Source organism: Balaenoptera physalus (genome assembly GCF_965194825.1).
Source record: "Balaenoptera physalus genome assembly, chromosome: 13".
NCBI classification, from domain to species: Eukaryota; Metazoa; Chordata; class Mammalia; order Artiodactyla; family Balaenopteridae; genus Balaenoptera; species Balaenoptera physalus.
In genome coordinates, this window is record NC_138892.1 from 53212045 (window position 1) to 53231264 (window position 19220).

The 19220-nt window shown below is 40.1% G+C and overlaps 1 protein-coding gene across 2 annotated transcripts in view; it reads left to right on the forward strand.

The window, feature by feature from the left end:
* Nucleotides 1–8: 8 nt before the first annotated feature.
* The window catches only part of KICS2 (KICSTOR subunit 2), a gene marked incomplete at its 5' end in the record, with an annotated part of 29127 nt that continues 9915 nt past the window's right edge, over nt 9–19220 (forward strand). The window contains 2 exons of one of the 2 annotated variants that reach the window (XM_082422854.1): nt 9–243; nt 13050–13335. In XM_082422854.1, coding sequence (XP_082278980.1) covers nt 9–243; nt 13050–13335 — 521 coding nt within the window. Of the gene's footprint in view, nt 244–12404; nt 12810–13049; nt 13336–19220 lie in introns of those variants that run through there. The other variant, XM_082422855.1, reaches the window with a different exon arrangement.

Consider the following 19220-nt stretch of genomic DNA (forward strand, 5'->3'; position numbering starts at 1 on the left):
CAGCTCGCATGGGGGAGTCTATCCCGCTGGCAGCCCCGGTCCCGGTGGAACAGGCGGTGCTGGAGACGTTCTTCTCTCACCTGGGTATCTTCTCTTACGACAAGGCCAAGGACAATGTGGAGAAGGAACGAGAGGCCAACAAGAGCGCGGGGGGCAGCTGGCTGTCGCTGCTGGCGGCCTTGGCCCACCTGGCCGCGGCAGAGAAGGTCTATCACAGCCTCACCTACCTGGGGCAGAAACTAGGTACCTCCGCCCCGACCCCCGTGCCCCTTCAGGAAGGAAAGGGAGTATATTCCCCCATCGGCAGTGGCTTGGGTTTCCTGTCTCTGTCACTTAGCCGCAGGCTCAACTCCGCACTCCCAGGTCTCCTCCCACCGATCCCGTCCTTCCCTCGGCTTCCATAAACCCCGCCCACCGGCCTCCGCGGCAGATAGATTGGCCGCCGGGGTGGATGTTGTTTGCAGGGCTGTGCTTCAAACCGATGGCTGTATCCATTTTGCTCATGCATGGATTGGTGCCGTAAATGAGAAGTTAAACTCTGATGTCCTCGCTCTCTAACCAGTGACACTGCGGCGAGAGGAGCAAAACTTGGCAATACAACCTAGTTAGAATTCATGAACACTATTGTCTGGCTTCTTAAGGCCCTAGAGAGTTACAGATGGAGTCCTACCCCCTCTTCGTAGCCACAATAAATATCTAATGAATGAACAGAAAAATGAATGCTGGACAGGAAAGGCAAGAAATATGACTAACACTAACAAGAGGGGCCTTACAGGGAAAATGGTAAACACTCTTATCATCCCATGATAAATCTTGCCCCTGAAAATAAGATGCAGGAGCTGATTAAGCTGATTTTCACGAGTAGAAACAATTAGTATGAGTAAATCAGAAGGAAATAATATATGTGAAAGCCAAGGGCTATACATACGAAGTATTACTACTTATAATTACCAATATTATGAATCCCAGAGCTTTTAGAGTTGTTTTAGTACTTTGGCGTATTTTAGACCCTTTAATATCAGAGGCACAGGGTCTGGTATGAATGAAGGACACATAACAGTATAAAATAGAAGTGTACAATTGAGAGCAGATTCCAGTTTGAGTTTCTCCCCCCAGTTTCCTTATATAGCCTGAAGGTGACCATGTACATCTTGCTTTCAGTAAACACTCAAGGGGCAGGGCTTTCTGAGATCTTGACTGTGCTTCAGCTTTTCAAACAATAACTTGTTATTTAGTGTGTTGACTTATTGGCAACAACTAGTCAGATAGTTTCACCTCGTGTATTTTTTCCTCCCTTTCTTACAGTGGCACTTCTCAGAAATTTACAATTGCTCTTGCAGTGTTATAATTCCCCTTCCTACAGATTGGCAAATTGTGTGCATGCAGTTGTGCGGGTAGGTGACAGAGCCTATACCAGAATACCTACCTTTGAACTGTCAGATTGTGTTTGTATCCAAATGATTTATAAAAATTGTAGATGTAGTATAATTTAGTTATATATTAAATAATTTACATATTATTACGTATATATGAAAGTGGGGAGGATTCTGGCTGTAAAATTGAAGGTGGGTAATTTTCTTGCAGTTTTAGTGTTTTTAGATTCCCCCGCCTCATGAAGAATGGTGACTGATCCCAGTGCCATGTTTCTTAGGTTTTTTTCTTTTAGCTCACCTATGAGGATCTGATAACCCGTGGCCTCACTCCCCAGAAAAATATATATGTAATACAATTTTGCATGTAATCTGAAAGGGTTCAGTTGGATTTCCTAAAGCCTATGTATAGACCTCAGTTAAGAAATCTCCTCTAGTTTAAGTTGTATGTGCCTGGTTTTAGGTGCCTGGCTGTGCCTAAGAACATGCACAAGGCCATCACTGTCTCTGACTTGGGTTCTCTGAAGTGGCTCTTATTATGTAAAGTGATTAGTTCTGCACAGACCCCAGCTTGCATGGGTGAGCCTGAGGGCTGTGCTTTGAAATTGATCCACGGAGCAATTTACACTGTGAAACATGCTCAGGCGCTGTTCAGGCTCCCAGCTGATCTGTCACTTCGGTGTGAATGTTCTGAAAATGGCATGTTTAATGCCACATAACTTACTCGCATGTACAGTAAATGTAGGTTCCAGATGTAAATTTTTAGCTTTGCAGTTACCTTACAGTTTTTTGATACTGGAATGTTTGTGATATCAACGTGCTTACAATATGACTTCATGATTATTGAGTTGACTCCATTTTCTTAAAAACTTGGGAAAATTTTTGTGTTGCCACTTAAAACAGTCCCATGTTCTTCAACTACTTTGCTATTTAGAACATTTATATGGTTTTCTTTAAAAAGCAAAACAAAAAGTTTATGTGTATTTTTTAAACAGTAGAAAGCACGGTTTTAAAAAGTGAGTCTTTTTGACGTCACTTTTGTGACTGGTGTTTATTGGAGACCTTGGCAGCGAATCCTGGTTATAGATGCAAGCGTGGGACTTTAGACAAAGAACAGACCTGACAGGGAGCCTTCTGTTCCTGTCTTGGCTCAGCTGAAAAACTTTGGGGCGAACCCTTATCTTGGAGCCCTCTCTTTACTTTGAGGGGAGAATATATCTATTTGGGGAAAGATCAGTGATTAAAATATGCTGACTCAATACCGCAGAGGACTTTAGAAGGTCATACTTTTCTCCCCTTTGTTTCATTGCTGGAGAGTTTCCTCAACATCTGGTGGCTGGAAGATACCATGGTAGAAAAATGACTTAACTTGAGAACTGATGTTTAAAGATTATCATTAGCAAGAAGTTGTGGAATAAAATATTCAATTAGAAGTGCAAAACTTTAATATACTCATTCCTTGAAATTTCATGATGTGAGATAGACTGTTGAAATCTTGAAAAATAATGAGCATTCATAAAACGAGACTCCCATGGAAACAATTCAAAATAATCATATTTTGTAAATTCAAAAAACTGAGACAAGAAGTCTGGTGTCTCTGATTGCTTATTTCCCAGCATGAAGGAAGGCCACTCCCCATTGGATATTTGTAACCAGGGTGGTCACCAAGTAGGCTTGTGCTCCTGAGAGCTTTGAGAAGAGAGACATGTTTAAAACAAATGCGTTGGTGGTCTCTCCCTTCCTTCAAGTGTCAGGTAACTTGGTTTCACATAGTAGTAATGGATGTTTATTGATAAGCTTTAAAAGGTATTCTTTATATTTATATGGTGTTTCCACGCCCCCAGGTAAGGGTAATCTAATGAAGGAAGGTATCCCTTTTTCACCCAGAGTTAAAATTTTCACCAAGTTCACCTTGTTTAACAGCGGAAGTGAGTACACAATTAAGGTCACCTAGCTATCTATCAAATAGCTAGCTGTTCTTTTTACAGCACTTGAAGCTCCCAATTTACCACAGAGTTGCAGAAGCCCAACTCTGTAGTACTGAGAGATTCTTATATCAGTTATAAATGGAAGGGGAAGGGATTAGCAGTATTGATTGTGTGCTTTGCTCCAGGCGTGTCACATACCAAATGTTATTTCATTGTGTCTTTTTAGTTTCATGTTAAAACAACAACTAAGGCTCAAAGTGGCTAAGGTTAAGTCCTGTGCACATCACACAGGTTGTAAATTTGGAAGCTGGGATTTGGAACCAAGTCTTTCAGTCTTCCAGAGCTTTTAAATTTTACTTAGTACTCTTGCTACCTTCATAACCTAAGAGACTTTGTCTTAGATCTGGGCACAGAGGTCCATTTATTTCATACCATCACTTTACAAAATCTGCAAAGCTAGACTTAATATGGGTGGAGAGGAAAGACAAACCTTCCAGGATACAGTCCTGTATGGGATGTTGGTGTCAGGGTCAATCCACCTGTACCATGTGGTTTTTCCTGCTATTAGTAGGAGAAATTATGTGAATGCTAGTCAGTCTGGGCAGTATATTGGAGAAAACACTTTTTCAGTATCAGCAGTTTGCCTGTGAAATCAGTAGTAGTAGGGTGACCAACCCTATAGGTTTGCCCGGAGTTGAGGGGGTTTTCAGGACATGGGACTAAGGGTTTCCTGAGAAGCTAGCCTTTCAGTACTAAAACCTGGAAAGTCATGGGTAAACTGGGACAAGGTGGCTGCCACAGTGGTAAGGGATATAAGATTCATTTCTTGAAATACAAACTGGGCAATGAATTGTGAAATGTTTCATTCATTAAGAGGACATTTTACAAATGCCTTGATAAGTAATTTATACTCCTAATTGGTATGTTTAGAATAGTAACTCATTCATTAAAGCATTCTGTGAATACCAACAGAAAATTTTAAATGTCATTCATTTCTGAGATTTTTATATATTCCTAAGAATTACTGTTTGAAACCTGCCCTGTTTCTTTTTGTTCTCCTAATGTCTTACCTCTGACCTTTGGTGGGGTACAGAATTGCTTAAGAAAACATCTATGAAACTGGCCCCATAATTATTAGAAACATAGTTGATCATGTATTAATACAGAAGTAAAGAAATGTCTATGCCATTTGAACATTTTTGGTTGTTGAAAAGAATGTATGTGGCCTTACTTTTTGCTGATTTCCTTTGGAACCCCTGAGTTACAACATGAGTTACAGCAGTAGTTATTTATAATTGCTTCCTACTGTTTTTTTTTTTTCTATTTTATTTTCTTTCTTTCTTTATTTTTGGCTGCTTTGGGTCTTCGTTGCTGCGCGTGGGCTTTCTCTAGTTGCGGTGAGCAGGGGCTATTCTTCGATGCGGTGTGCGGGCTTCTCATTGCAGTGGCTTCTCTTGTTGCGGAGCATGGGCTCTAGGCGCGTGGGCTTCAGTAGTTGTGGCACGTGGGCTCAGTAGTTGTGGCCCGCAGGCTCTACAGCGCAGGCTCAGTAGCTGTGGCATACGGGGTTAGTTGGTCCACGGCATGTGGGATCTTCCCGGACCAGGGATCAAACCCATGTCCCCTGCGTTAGCAGGTGGATTCTTAACCACTGCACCACCAGAGAAGTCCCACTTCCTACTCTTAATAATTCACAGTATGGTGCTTATTATGATATAACCTATAGTGTCAACCTTGTTAAGAGCACTAACAGTCACTTTGTTCCCCTAGGGTCCCAGTAGTCTGTGTTTTCCATTTTCTCATAGCTTGAAAGGAAAAATGCAACTCCAAAGCAGAAATAAAATTTTCTGATTTACCAGGAATAACAACAGTGTTTCATAATTGGGTGTTCTCTTTTCTTTTAAATATGTTTATGTGGAAGGAGGGCTTTTTAGATCCAGGTTGATGTCACTTGCTAGGTTAATCATCCTCTGAATTAGATCTGAATCCTCATTGAAGTGGGCTGGGGAAATATTGGCACATGGGTAAGGAAATTTTTTTTTTGAATTTTATTTTATTTGTTTTTTTATACAGCAGGTTCTTATTAGTTATTCGTTTTATACATGTTAGTGTATATATGTCAATTCCAATCTCCCAGTTCATCACACCACCCCCACCACTTTCCCCCCTTGGTGTCCATACGTTTGTTCTCTACATCTGTGACTCAATTTCTGCCCTGCAAACCAGTTCATCTGTACCATTTTTCTAGGTTCCACATATATGCGTTAATATACGCTATTTGTTTTTCTCTTTCTGACTTACTTCAGTCTGTATGACAGTCTCTAGATCCATCCACGTCTCTACAAATGACCCAATTTTGTTCCTTTTCACGGCTGAGTAATATTCCATCATATATATATATATCACATCTTCTTTATCCATTCCTCTGTCGATGGGCATTTAGGTTGTTTCCATGTCCTGGCTATTGTAAATAGTGCTGCAATGAACATTGGAGTGCATGTATCTTTTTGAATTATGGTGTTCTCTGGGTATATGCCCAGTAGTGGGATTACTGGGTTATATGGTAGTTCTATTTTTTATTTTTTAAGGAACCTCCACACTGTTCTCCATAGTGGCTGTATCAGTTTACAATCCCATGAACAGTGCTAGAAGGTTCCCTTTTCTCCACACCCTCTCCAGCATTTGTTGTTTGTAGATTTTCTGATGATGCCCATTCTAACTGGTGTGAGGTGATACCTCATTGTAGTTTTTTTTTTTTAAATTAATTAATTATTTATTTATTTATTTATCTATTTATGGCTGTGTTGAGTCTTCGTTTCTGTGTGAGGGCTTTCTCTAGTTGCGGCAAGTGGGGGCCACTCTTCATCGCGGTGCGTGGGCCTCTCACTATCGCGGCCTCTCTTGTTGCGGAGCACAGGCTCCAGACGCGCAGGCTCAGTAATTGTGGCTCACAGGCCTAGTTGCTCCGCGGCATGTGGCATCTTCCCAGACCAGGGCTTGAACCCATGTCCCCTGCATTGGCAGGCAGATTCTCAACTACTGCGCCACCAGGGAAGACCCTCATTGTAGTTTTGATTTGCATTTCTCTAATAATTAGTGATATTGAGCGGCTTTTCATGTGCTTCTTGGCCATCTGTATGTCTTCTTTGGAGAAATGTCTATTTAGGTCTTCTGCCCATTTTTGGATTGGGTTGTTTGTTTTTTTAATATTGAGCTGCATGAGCTGTTTATATATTTTGGAGATTAGTGCTTTGTCCATTGATACATTTGCAAATATTTTCTCCCATTCTGAGGGTTGTCTGTTCGTCTTGTTTGTAGTTTCCTTTGCTTTGCAAAAGCTTTTAAGTTTCATTAGGTCCCATTTCTTATTTTTGTTTTTATTTCCATTACTCTAGGCGGTGGATTAAAAAAGATCTTGCTGTGATTTATGTCAGAGAGTGTTCTTCCTATGTTTTCCTCTAAGAGTTTTATAGTGTCCGGTCTTACATTTAGGTCTCTAATCCATTTTGAGTTTATTTTTGTGTGTGGTGTTAAGGGGTGTTCTAATTTCATTCTTTTACATTTGCTGTCCAGTTTTCCCAGCACCACTTATTGAAGAGACTGTCATTTCTCCATTGTATATCCTTGCCTCCTTTGTCATAGATTAGTTGACCATAGGTGCGTGGGTTTATCTCTGGGCTTTCTGTCCTGTCCCATTGATCTGTATTTCTGTTTTTGTGCCAGTACCATATTCGCTTGATTACTGTAGCTTTGTAGTATAGTCTGAAGTCAGGGAGTCTGATTCCTCCAGCTCCGTTTTTTTCCTTCAAGACTGCTTTGGCTATTCGGGGTCTTTTGTGTCTCCATACAAATTTTAGGAATTTTTGTTGTAGTTCTGTATAGAATGCCATTGGTAATTTGATAGGGATTGCATTGATCTGTATAGATTGCTTTGGGTAATATAGACATTTTCACAATGCTGATTCTTCCAATCCAAGAACATGGTATATCTCTCCATCTGTTTGTATCATCTTTAATTTCTTTCATCAGTGTCTTATAGTTTTCTGCATACAGGTCTTTTGTCTCCCTAGGTAGGTTTATTCCTAGGTATTTTATTCTTTTTGTTGCAGTGGTAAATGGGAGTGTTTCCTTAATTTCTCTTTCAGATTTTTCATCATTAGTGTATAGGAATGCAAGAGATTTCTGTGCATTAATTTTGTATTCTTCAAATTTACCAAATTCATTGATTAGCTCTAGTAGTTTTCTGGTGGCATCTTTAGAATTCTCTATATATAGTATCATGTCATCTGCAAACAGTGACAGTTTTACTTCTTCTTTTCCAATTTGTATTCCTTTTATTTCTTTTTCTTTTCTAATTGCCATGGCTAGGACTTTAAAAACTATGTTGAATAATAGTGGTAAGAGTGGACATCCTTGTTTTCTTCCTGATCTTAGAGGAAGTGCTTTCAGTTTTTCACCATTGAGAATGATGTTTACTGTGGGTTTGTCATATATGGCCTTTATAATGTTGAGGTAGGTACCCTCTATGCCCACTTTCTGGCGAGTTTTTATCATAAATGGGTGTTGAATTTTGTCAGAAGCTTTTTCTGCATCTATTGAGATGATCATATGGTTTTTATTCTTCAATTTGTTAATATGGTGTATCACATTGATTGATTTGCGTATATTGAAGAATCCTTGCATCCCTGGGATAAATCCCACTTGATCATGGTGTATGATCCTTTTAATGTGTTGTTGGATTCTGTTTGCTAGTATTTTGTTGAGGATTTTTGCATCTATATTCATCAGAAATATTGGTCTGTAATTTTATTTTTTTGTAGTATCTTTGTCTGGTTTTGGTATCAGGGTGATGGTGGCCTCATAGAATGAGTTTGGGAGTGTTCCTTCCTCTGCAATTTTTTGGAAGAGTTTGAGAAGGATGGGTGTTAGCTCTTCTCTAAATGTTTGATAGAATTCACCTGTGAAGCCATCTGGTCCTGGACTTTTGTTTGTTGGAAGATTTTTAATCACAGTTTCAAATTCATTACTTGTGATTGGTCTGTTCATATTTTCTGTTTCTTCCTGGTTCAGTCTTGGAAGGTTATACCATTCTAAGAATTTGTCCATTTCTTCCAGGTTGTCCATTTTATTGGCATAGAGTTGCTTGTAGTAGTCTCTTCGGATGCTTTGTATTTCTGCAGTGTCTTTTGTAACTTCTCCATTTTCATTTCTAATTTTACTGAGTTCTCTCCCTCTTTTTCTTGATGAGTCTGGCTAATGGTTTATCAATTTTGTTTATCTTCTCAAAGAACCAGCTTTTAGTTTTATTGATCTTTGCTATTGTTTTCTTTGTTTCTATTTCATTTATTTCTGCTCTGATCTTTATGATTTCCTTCCTTCTACTAACTTCGGGTTTTGTTTGTTCTTCTTTCTCTAGTTCCTTTCGGTGTAAGGTTTGATTGTTTATTTGAGATGTTTGTTGTTTCTTGAGGTAGGATTGTATTGCTATAAACTTCCCTCTTAGAACTGCTTTTGCTGCATCCCATAGATTTTGGATCGTCATGTTTTCATTGTCATTTGTCTCTAGGTATTTTTGATTTCGTCTTTGATTTCTTCAGTGATCTCTTGGTTATTTAGTAACATATGGTTTAGCGTCCATGTGTTTGCATTTTTTACGTTTTTTTCCCTGTAATTGATTTCTGATCTCATAGCATTGTGGGCAGAAAAGATGGTTGATATGATTTCAATTTTCTTAAATTTACTGAGGCTTGATTTGTGACCCAAGATGTGATCTATCCTGGAGAATGTTACGTGCGCCCTTGAGAAGAATGTTTAATCTGCTATTTTTGGATGGAATGTCCTATAAATATCAATTAAATCTATCTGGTCTATTGTGTCATTTAAAGCTTGTGTTTCCTTATTAATTTTCTGTTTGTATGATCTGTCCATTGATGTAAGTGAGGTGTTAAAGTCCCCCACTATTATTGTGTTACTGTCCATTTCCTCTTTTATAGCTGTTAGCAGTTGCCTTATGTATTGAGGTGCTCCTATGTTGGGTGCATATATATTTATAATTGTTATATCTTCTTCTTGGATTGATCCCTTGATCATTATGTAGTGTCCTTCCTTGTCTCTTGTAACATTCTTTATTTTAAAGTCTATTTTATCTGATATGAGTATTGCTACTCCAGCTTTCTTTTGATTTCCATTTGCATGGAATATCTTTTTCCATCCCCTCACTTTCAGTCTGTATGTGTCCCTAGGTCTGAAGTGGGTCTCTTGTAGACAGCATATATATGGGTCTTGTTTTTGTATCCATTCAGCAAGCCTGTGTCTTTTGGTTGGAGCATTTAATCCATTCACGTTTAAGGTAATTATCAATATGTATGTTCCTATGACCGTTTTCTTAATTGTTTTGGGTTTGTTTTTGTAGGTCCTTTTCTTGTGTTGTGTTTCCCACTTAGAGAAGTTCCTTTAGCATTTGTTGTAGAGCTGGTTTGGTGGTGCTGAATTCTCTTAGCTTTTGCTTGTCGGTAAAGCTTTTTTTTTTTTTTTTTAAATATTTATTTATTTATTTTATTTATGACTGTGTTGGGTGTTCGTTTCTGTGCGAGGGCTTTCTCTAGTTGTGGCAAGTGGGGACCACTCTTCATCGCGGTGCACGGGCCTCTCATTATTGCGGCCTCTCTTGTTGTGGAGCACAGGCTCCAAACGCACAGGCTCAGTAATTGTGGCTCACGGGCCTAGTTGCTCCGCGGCATGTGGGATCTTCCTAGACCAGGGCTTGAACCTGTGTCCCCTGCATTGGCAGGCAGATTCTCAACCACTGTGCCACCAGGGAAGCCCCCTGTAAAGCTTTTGATTTCTCCATCAAATCTAAATGAGATCCTTGCCGGTAGAGTAGTCTTGGTTGTCGGTTCTTCCCTTTCATCACTTTAAGTATATCATGTCAGTCTCTTCTGGCTTGTAGAGTTTCTGCTGAGAAATCAGCTGTTAACCTCATGGGAGTTCCCTTGTATGTTATTTGTCGTTTTTCCCTTGCTGCTGTCAATAATTTTTCTTTGTCTTTAATTTTTGCCACTTTGATTACTATGTGTCTCGGCGTGTTTCTCCTTGGGTTTATCCTGTATGGGACTCTCTGCACTTCCTGGACTTGGGTGGCTATTTCCTTTCCCATGTTAGGGAAGTTTTCGACTATAATCTCTTCAGATATTTTCTCTGGTCCTTTCTCTCTCTCTTCTCCTCTGGGACCCCTATAATGCGAATGTTGTTGCGTTTAATGTTGTCCCAGCGGTCTCTTAGGCTGTCTTCATTTCTTTTCATTCTTTTTTCTTTATTCTGTTCTGCAGCAGTGAATTCCACCATTCTGTCTTCCAGGTCACTTATCCATTATTCTGCCTCAGTTATTCTGCTGTTGATTCCTTCTAGTGTAGTTTTCATTTCAGTTATTGTATTGTTCATCTCTGTTTGTTTGTTCTTTAATTTTTCTAGGTCTTTGTTAATCATTTCTTGTATCTTCTCAATCTTTGCCTCCATTCTTATTCTGAGGTCCTGGATCATCTTCACTATCATTATTGTGAATTCTTTTTCTGGAAGGTTGCCTATCTCCACTTCATTTAGTTGTTTTTCTGGGGTTTTATCTTGTTCCTTCATCTGGTATATAGCCCTCTGCCTTTTCATCTTGTCTATCTTTCTGTGAATGTGGTTTTTGTTCCACAGGCTGCAGGATTGTAGTTCTTCTTGCTTCTGCTGTCTGCCCTCTGGTGGTTGAGGGTATCTAAGAGGCTTGTTGGGAGGCTCTGGTGGTGAGTAGAGTTGACTGTTGCTGTGGTGGTCAGAGCTCCGTAAAACTTTATTCCACTTGACTGTTGATGAGTGGGGCTGGGTTCCCTCCCTGTTGGTTGTTTTGCCTGAGGTAACCCAGCACTGGAGCCTACCTGGGCTCTTTGGTGGGGCTAATGGCAGACTCTGGGAGGGCTCATGCCAAGGAGTACTTCCCAGAACCTCCGCTGCCAGTGTCCTTGTCCCCACGGCGGAACAGAGCCAGCCCCCGCCTCTGCAGGAGACCCTCCAACACTAGCAGGTAGGTCTGGTTCAGTCTCCCCCAGGGTCACTGCTCCTTCCCCCGGGTCCTGATGCGCACACTATTCCGTGTGCGCCCTCCAAGAGTGGGGTCTCTGTTTCCCCCAGTCCTGTCGATGTCCTGCAATCAATTCCCACTAGGCTTTAAAGTCTGATTCTCTAGGAATTCCTCCTCCCATTGCCAGACCCGCAGGTTAGGAAGCCTGACGTGGGGCTCAGAACCTTCACTCCAGTGGGTGGACTTCTGTGGTATAAGTATTCTCCAGTTTGTGAGTCACCCACCCAGCAGTTATGGGATTTGATTTTACTCTGATTGCGCCCCTCCTACCGTCTCACTGTGGCTTCTCCTCTGTCCTTGGACGTGGGGTATCCTCCTTGGTGAAGTCCAGTGTCTTCCTGTCGATGATTGTCCAGCAGCTAGTTGTGATTCTGGTGCTCTCGCAAGAGGGAGTGAGAGCACGTCCTTCTACTCCGCCATCTTGGTTAATCTCTGCACATTCCATTCTCGTTTTTCTTGGGTTTTATCTTGTTCCTTCATCTGGTACATAGCCCTCTGCCTTTTTATTTTGTCTGTCTTTCTGTGAATGTGGTTTTTGTTCCACAGGCTGCAGGATTGTAGTTCTTCTTGCTTCTGCTGTCTGCCCTCTGGTGGATGACGCTATCTGAGAGGCTTGTGCAAGTTTCCTGATGGGAGGGACTGGTGGTGGGCAGACCTGGCTGTTGCTCTGGTGAGCAGAACTCAGTAAAACTTTATTCCACTTGTCTGCTGATGGGTGGGGCTGGGTTCCCTCCCTGTTGGTTGTTTGGCCTGAGGCGACCCAACACTGGAGCCTACCTGGGCTCTTTGGTGGGGCTAATGGTGGACTCTGGGAGGGCTCATGCCAAGGAGTACTTCCCAGAACTTCTGCTGCCAGTGTCCTTGTCGTCACGGTGAGCCACAGCCACCCCCCCACCTCTGCAGGAGACACTTCAGTCTCCCCTGGGGTCACTGCTCCTTCCCCTGGGTCCCTATGCACACACTACTTCGTGTGTGCCCTCCAAGAGTGGAGTCTCTGTTTCTCCCAGTCCTGTCGAAGTCCTGCAATCAAATCCCGCCAGCTTTCAAAATCTGATTCTCTAGGAATTCCTCCTCCCGTTGCCAGACCCCCAGGTTGGGAAGCCTGACGTGGGGCTCAGAACCTTCACTCCAGTGGGTGGACTTCTGTGGTATAAGTGTTGTCGTTTGTGAGTCACCCACCCAGCAGTTATGGGGTTTGATTTTATTGTGATTGTGCCCCTCCTACCATCTCACTGTGGCTTCTCCTTTGTCTTTGGATGTGGGGTATCTTTTTTGGTGAGTTCCAGTGTCTTCCTGTCGATGACTGTTCAGCAGTTAATTGTGATTCCGGTGTTCTCGCAGAGGGAGTGAGAGCATATCCTTCTAGTCCGCCATCTTGAACCAATCTCCTGGGTAAGGAAATTATACACAGGTCCACCGCTACACTGAGTTGTACCAGGCGTTAACTTACTCTACAGTGAAATTATGAATCACAAAATATTTAAATCCAAATCATAGAAGTCAGAGAACATGGTAGGTGAAAACTCATTGAGCTCAGCAGTTTAGATTCTTTCCTTTTGGATGCTGAGAGGTGTTTTGTACTTCCAGTTTCTCTACCTTACCTATCATGTGCTTATATCATTTGTCTACCAGGGGGCCAGTCTTTCTTCAGCAGGAAGGACTCCATCCGCACCATCTATACTTCCCTGCATAATGAGCTGAAGAAGGTGGTGACTGGCCGTGGTGCCCTTGGGGGGACTGCACCTCACGTGGAAGAGCTCCTTTCCCACCTGTCAGAGCAGCTGTGCTTCTTTGTTCAGGCTCGGATGGAGATCGCAGACTTCTATGAGAAGATGTACACCCTCAGCACACAGAAGTTCATCAATGCCGAAGAGCTCGTTGGCCTTTTAGACACCATCCTCAAGAAATACAGCTCCAGGTCAGTGTAGGGGAGGAGGGAGGGAGGGACAGAATGTGGCAGCCTCACAATCCCACACAGAGTCTCAGGCTTCCCCACACCCCTGCAGAAATCTGTGATGGAATAACTGTGAAGGAGAAATAGCTGTATTACATTTTATACACATTAATTAATCAACAGGTATACATTAGGCATCTTCTTTGGGCTTAGTTAACACCATACTGGATAGATGCTTCTCTGAGCAGTAGCAAAAAGTCGAGAATGAAGTAATCCTTAAAAGTTGTATTGTAACTGGTTTTTCTGCTTATGAAAGAATTCACACAACAAGAGAATTGTATATCAAATAGTGTGACTTTTTAACAAACCACTATTCAAATAAATGTCCCTTTCAAAGTCATCACCTTGATGAGTTATCCACTTGATTCCTCTGATGGAGCCATTACTGAACATGTGTAGGGAACTCCTTTATAATTGCTTTCAGCACCTGTCGCATAGTTTTGATTTTGTCTTAAACTTCCTTGGTGGAGGCAGGCATCTGTGCTTTAGAGGAGGGCATGTTTTTTTGATAGTCAAAAAGATATTTGTAGCCAGTTTGATTTTTTTAAAAAAGATGTTGATCAACTGGAAAAATTTTTTTGAAGGAAATTGCTGCTTATAAAGTGAGACTGGTTATAAAGTATTGCTCATTGCCTTGCCCAAAAAGCAGTTTCAAAAGAATTTGAGTAGTGTTGTGAACATCATTGACTGTGAATGACTCAGTTTTATTTTTGGGTCCTTGGAGCCTGGCCTAGAGCCTTGCACATAGTAGGTGCTCAGTAATTTTATGATGAATTAAATGGAAAGTGATGCTAATCATTAGAGAAATGCAAATCAGAACTACAATGAGGTATCACCTCACACCAGTCAGAATGACCATCATCAAAAAATCTACCAACAATAAATGCTGGAGAGGGTGTGGAGAAAAGGGAGCCCTCTTGCACTGTTGGTGGGAATGTAAATTGATACAGCCACTATGGAGAACAGTGTGGAGGTTCCTTAAAAAACTAAAAATAGAACTACCATACGACCTAACAATCCCACTACTGGGCATATACCCTAAGAAAACCATAAGTCAAAATGAGTCATGTACTACAATGTTCATTGCTCTATTTACAATAGTCAGGACATGGAAGCAACCTAAATATCCATCGACAGATGAACGGATAAAGAAGATGTGGCACATATATACAATGGAATATTACTCAGCCATAAAAAGAAACGAAATTGAGTTATTTGTAGTGAGGTGGATGGACCTAGAGTCTGTCATACAGACTGAAGTGAGTCAGAAAGAGAAAAACAAATACCGTATGCTAACACATGTATATGGAATCTAAAAAAAAAGAAAAAAAAAGGTCATGAAGAACCTAGGGGCAGGACGGGAATAAAGATGCAGACCTACTAGAGGATGGACTTGAGGACACGGGGAGGGTGAAGGGAAAGCTGGGACGAAGTGAGAGAGTGGCATGGACATATATACACTACCAAATGTAAAACTGATAGCTAGTGGGAAGCAGCCACATAGCACAGGGAGATCAGCTCAGTGCTTTGTGGCCACCTAGAGGGGTGGGATAGGGAGGGTGGGAGGGAGGGAGATGCAAGAGGGAAGAGATATGGGGATGTGTGTATATGTATAGCTGATTCACTTCATTATAAAGCAGAAACTAACACACCATTGTAAAGCAATTATACTCCAATAAAGATGTTAAAAACAAAGAAAAAACAAAAAGAGTCATGCACCACAATGTTCATTGTAGCACTATTTACAATCGCCAGGACATGGAAGCCACCTAGGTGTCCATCGACAGATGAATGGATAAAGAAGATGTGGCACATATATACAATGGAGTATACTCAGCCATAAAACGAAACGAAATTGAGTTATTTGTAGTGAGGTGGATGGACCTAGAGTCTGTCGTACAGAGTGAAGTAAGTCAGAAAGAGAAAAACAAATACTGTATGCTAATACATATATATGGAATGTAAAAATAAAATGGTTCTGATGAACCTAGGGGCAGGACAGGAATAATGACACAGATGTAGAGAATGGACTTGAGGACATGGGGAGGGGGAAGGGTAAGCTGGGACGAAGTGAGAGAGTAACATTGACATGTATACACTACCAAATGTAAAACAGATAGCTAGTGGGAAGCAGCCGCATAGCACAAGGAGATCAGCTTGGTGCTTTGTGACCACCTAGAGGGGTGGGATAGGGAGGGTGGGAGGGAGATGCAAGAGGGAGGAGATATGGGGACATATGTATATGTATAGCTGATTCACTTTGTTATACAGCAGAAACTAACACAACATTGTAAAGCAATTATACTCCAATAAAGATGTTTAAAAAAATTAAATAAATAAATGGAAAGTGATGACTTCGAAGGATACCACTCCTTTGGATATATGAGTTCAGATATGTTTGCTTAAAAAAGAAAGGCAGATATATTCATTTATATTCCCAAATTAAGCCTAATACTCATCTGATTAATGGGCTGGGGGAAGTAGGCTAAGTGGAGAGATTAAAAGAGACTTCACAGAGGAGGTAGAATCTGAGAAGACTTTTAAGGGCAGGTAGGATTTTGAAAGAAAAGGCAGGTAGAAAGCAAAGGTTCCTCCATATCTGTGACTCCACATCCAGAGATTCAAAGTATTGAATATATTACCTACTAAAATATGTTACCTTCTGAAATATATTACATACATGGGTTTGTAATATATTTTACATGTGTATATAAGTGGACCTGTGCAGTACAAACCCATGTTTGTCATTCAAGGGTCAGCTGTATTCTAAATTTTTATTTATTTTTAGTAGGTAATATATTAACATAGCTCAAAATTTATGAAGTACAAAAAAATGCAGTAGTGAAAAGTCTCCTTCTGCCCCTGTTCCTCAGCTACTTAATTTCTTTCCTAAGAGTCAATGAATATTAACAAGTTCTGTCATTCTCAAGAGATAGTCTATGCATATAAATAAACACATTTCCTTTTTTTAAACAAATTTTACATGTTTACAAATTTTTTTTATCTTTGGAAATATTCTTTTAAGTCTCCCTCAAATCTGATTAGTATATGTTTTCTTTTAATAAAATAATTTTTTTTAAACCAAAAACTACAGTACAATTGAAGATGTGATTCTCAAGAGGAAGAGATCTTATGTGGTGATTCCTAAATGCTAATGTGAAAGTGTTTTGCTGAACCATTTTGGGAGCTTAAGAAAAATACCCTTACCTGAGCCCTTCTTCTTTCCCAAGAGAGTAAGATTCAGTGATTTTGGGTTGGATGCCTAGAAACCTGTCTGTTTTAAAAGTTCCCTGTGATACTGATACATAAGTCTGCAAGAAAAATTGGATAAATAAGGAAAAGATGCCAACATTAGTATATACTGGTTATTGAACCTTACCAATGTGTGTGCAAGTGCCTGTGTGTATGTTGTGTCATAGTAATGAATGGTTATTACTATATAATTGTTTTTATTTTTATTTTATTAGATTTGTGACCTATCATCTTTGAACCTTCTTTGAAACATCCCACTTCTCAGAGGCCTGGGAATTTCTTCCATTGCAGTAGCAAAAGCCCAGGTTTCATTCTTGAAGATCTTAGGGCAGTACTTGGCAGTACCCCTTATCCTGCTGAGTGGATACTGATGGAGCTGGCTGTAAATCACATATGGTCAATAGGTGTTTTCAGCTATTGTCTCCATCCTCCACCAATGCTACCTTTGTCTACTTAATAGGGAATTAATGATCACAGACACATCCTAGCCTAAAAATCATCTACAGTAGAGGCTTTGGGTTAATTTGAACAGCATAAATTCTTTAGTTTAGAATTTCTGAAAAGTTGAAATTCTGTATACTATATTCATTTTCTTTGGGAAGTGAAATTATTTTAGATATAAATTAACATGATTTGCCCTTTGCTTTCAGAGATGAAGGGGAGTCATGTTTTGTTTTTCTCTCTGGAAGCCAGGTGTGCTCAGAGTAGGATGGTGTTAAAGGTTTCCTCTTTTGGCAAACTTATTACATTATTAAGCAAATGTAAATTCTTGTTTAAGAATCACAGTCATTTGTGATGCTGCATTTCAAATTGAATAATTAACATTAATCATTTGAGTTTTCATTGTGTGCCCTTTAGAAATAAAAACATGGATTAACTCATGCAGGGTCAGGGTGTCTACTATTCCTTGAATACTTTTGAGGAGAAGTAGAACTTGGGTTTTTATTTCCAAGGAAGTATCAATGGAACGTTTTTTGATTCAGTAGAATTTGTTTTGAATTTATTTACCTGTTTTGTACAGTGGACATAAAAGAAAATTCTGGCTAATCTTTCTATTTCGTGGTTAAAACAAAACTGGAAGATAGATTATAAATGCAATTTAATATATGCTCTCCTAAATCAAGAACTTTTAATTGAAGTATAGTTGATACACAGTATTATAAGTTTCAGGTGTACTGTATAGTGATTCACAATTTTTAAATGTTATACTCCATTTATAGTTATTATGAAATATTGGCTGTATTCCCTGTGTTGTATCATATATCCCTTTTTTTTTTTTTTCGCCACGCCGCGCAGCATGCAGGATCCTAGTTCCCTGACCAGGGATCAAACCTGCGCCCCCTGCAGTAGAAGCACAGAGTCTTAACCACTGGACCGCCAGGGAAGTCCCATATATCCTTGTAGCTTATTTTAAGTATAATAGTTTGTACCTCTTAATCCTCTCCCCCTATATTGCCCCTCCCCCTTCCCTCTCCCCACTGGAAACTACTAGTTTTACAACATGATTTTTAAGAAATAATTTTTTTAAAAAGTCAGCAATTATTCATTCTAGACAGCTTTTAAAAATCCATCTGGTATAGCAATAATATTCTATTAAATGATTTTTATTTTTTAATCATAATTTTATAGCTAGGATTTAAAGAGCATTTTTTAAAAAACTGAGTTACATAAATTTCTGTTTGCATTTTAGGAAGCACATTTTTTTTTATCTGAATGCTTCAAATGACAGAATTCTCACCAAGGGCAGAACAGTGATTTATATAGTCTTTATGCCCTTTTGCCTTCAAAAAAAAAGATTCATGATGATAAGACTGTTAATGAAACAGTTAGTTGCATGTGTGTAGTTCAACAAGGTTAACTGTTGCCCACTGAAAATTTCATAAGCAAAACCAGCAATAGTACGATTTCTGTAGGACGCGTTCTACTCTAGGTATTTGACTCGCCTAGATCTTAACAGTGGAGACTCAAGGCTTTCTGTGATCTTGCCCCAGCCCAACTTTTCAAATTATCTAAGGCCCATCAAATGCCTTAAATTGCACTCAAACTCCTAGTAAAAAGGAAGCAGCTTCAAAGAGAAAACTTTGAGGATTTTAAGCAGAAACCAAAAAAACAGCCCATAATCTAATGTATTCCCCATAAGTATTTGCCATTTCCTACCTTGGTTCCTGTTACTTAGTTTGTTTAGAATGTCCTCCAATTTGTAGGGGAGGAAAAAATATCTTTTTCCTTTACTCTTCTAAGTATCTCAGCTGGGGGCCCTTTAACAAAAGACAGATTAACAAGAGAAAAGCATACAAATGTATTTTAATATAGGTTTTATGTGGCATGGAGCCTTCTAAGGAAATGAAGACCCAAAGAAGTTGTTAAACCTGTGTTTTTATGCTGGATTTGATGAAGAGTGAGAGTTGTGGAAAAATGTGCTAGGATGAAAAAGGGTATGAGCTAAGTGTACTAAACTGGGGGAAACAGCAAGGCCCGTTAGTTCAGATTTCTCTCTGTGACCTTATATCTTTGGAGATAAGGATGCTCCTTTCCTCAGGGTACAGGGAGGGAACCTCTTACTTGAGGGTTTTATGATCTGCTTCAGGAGAGGGTCA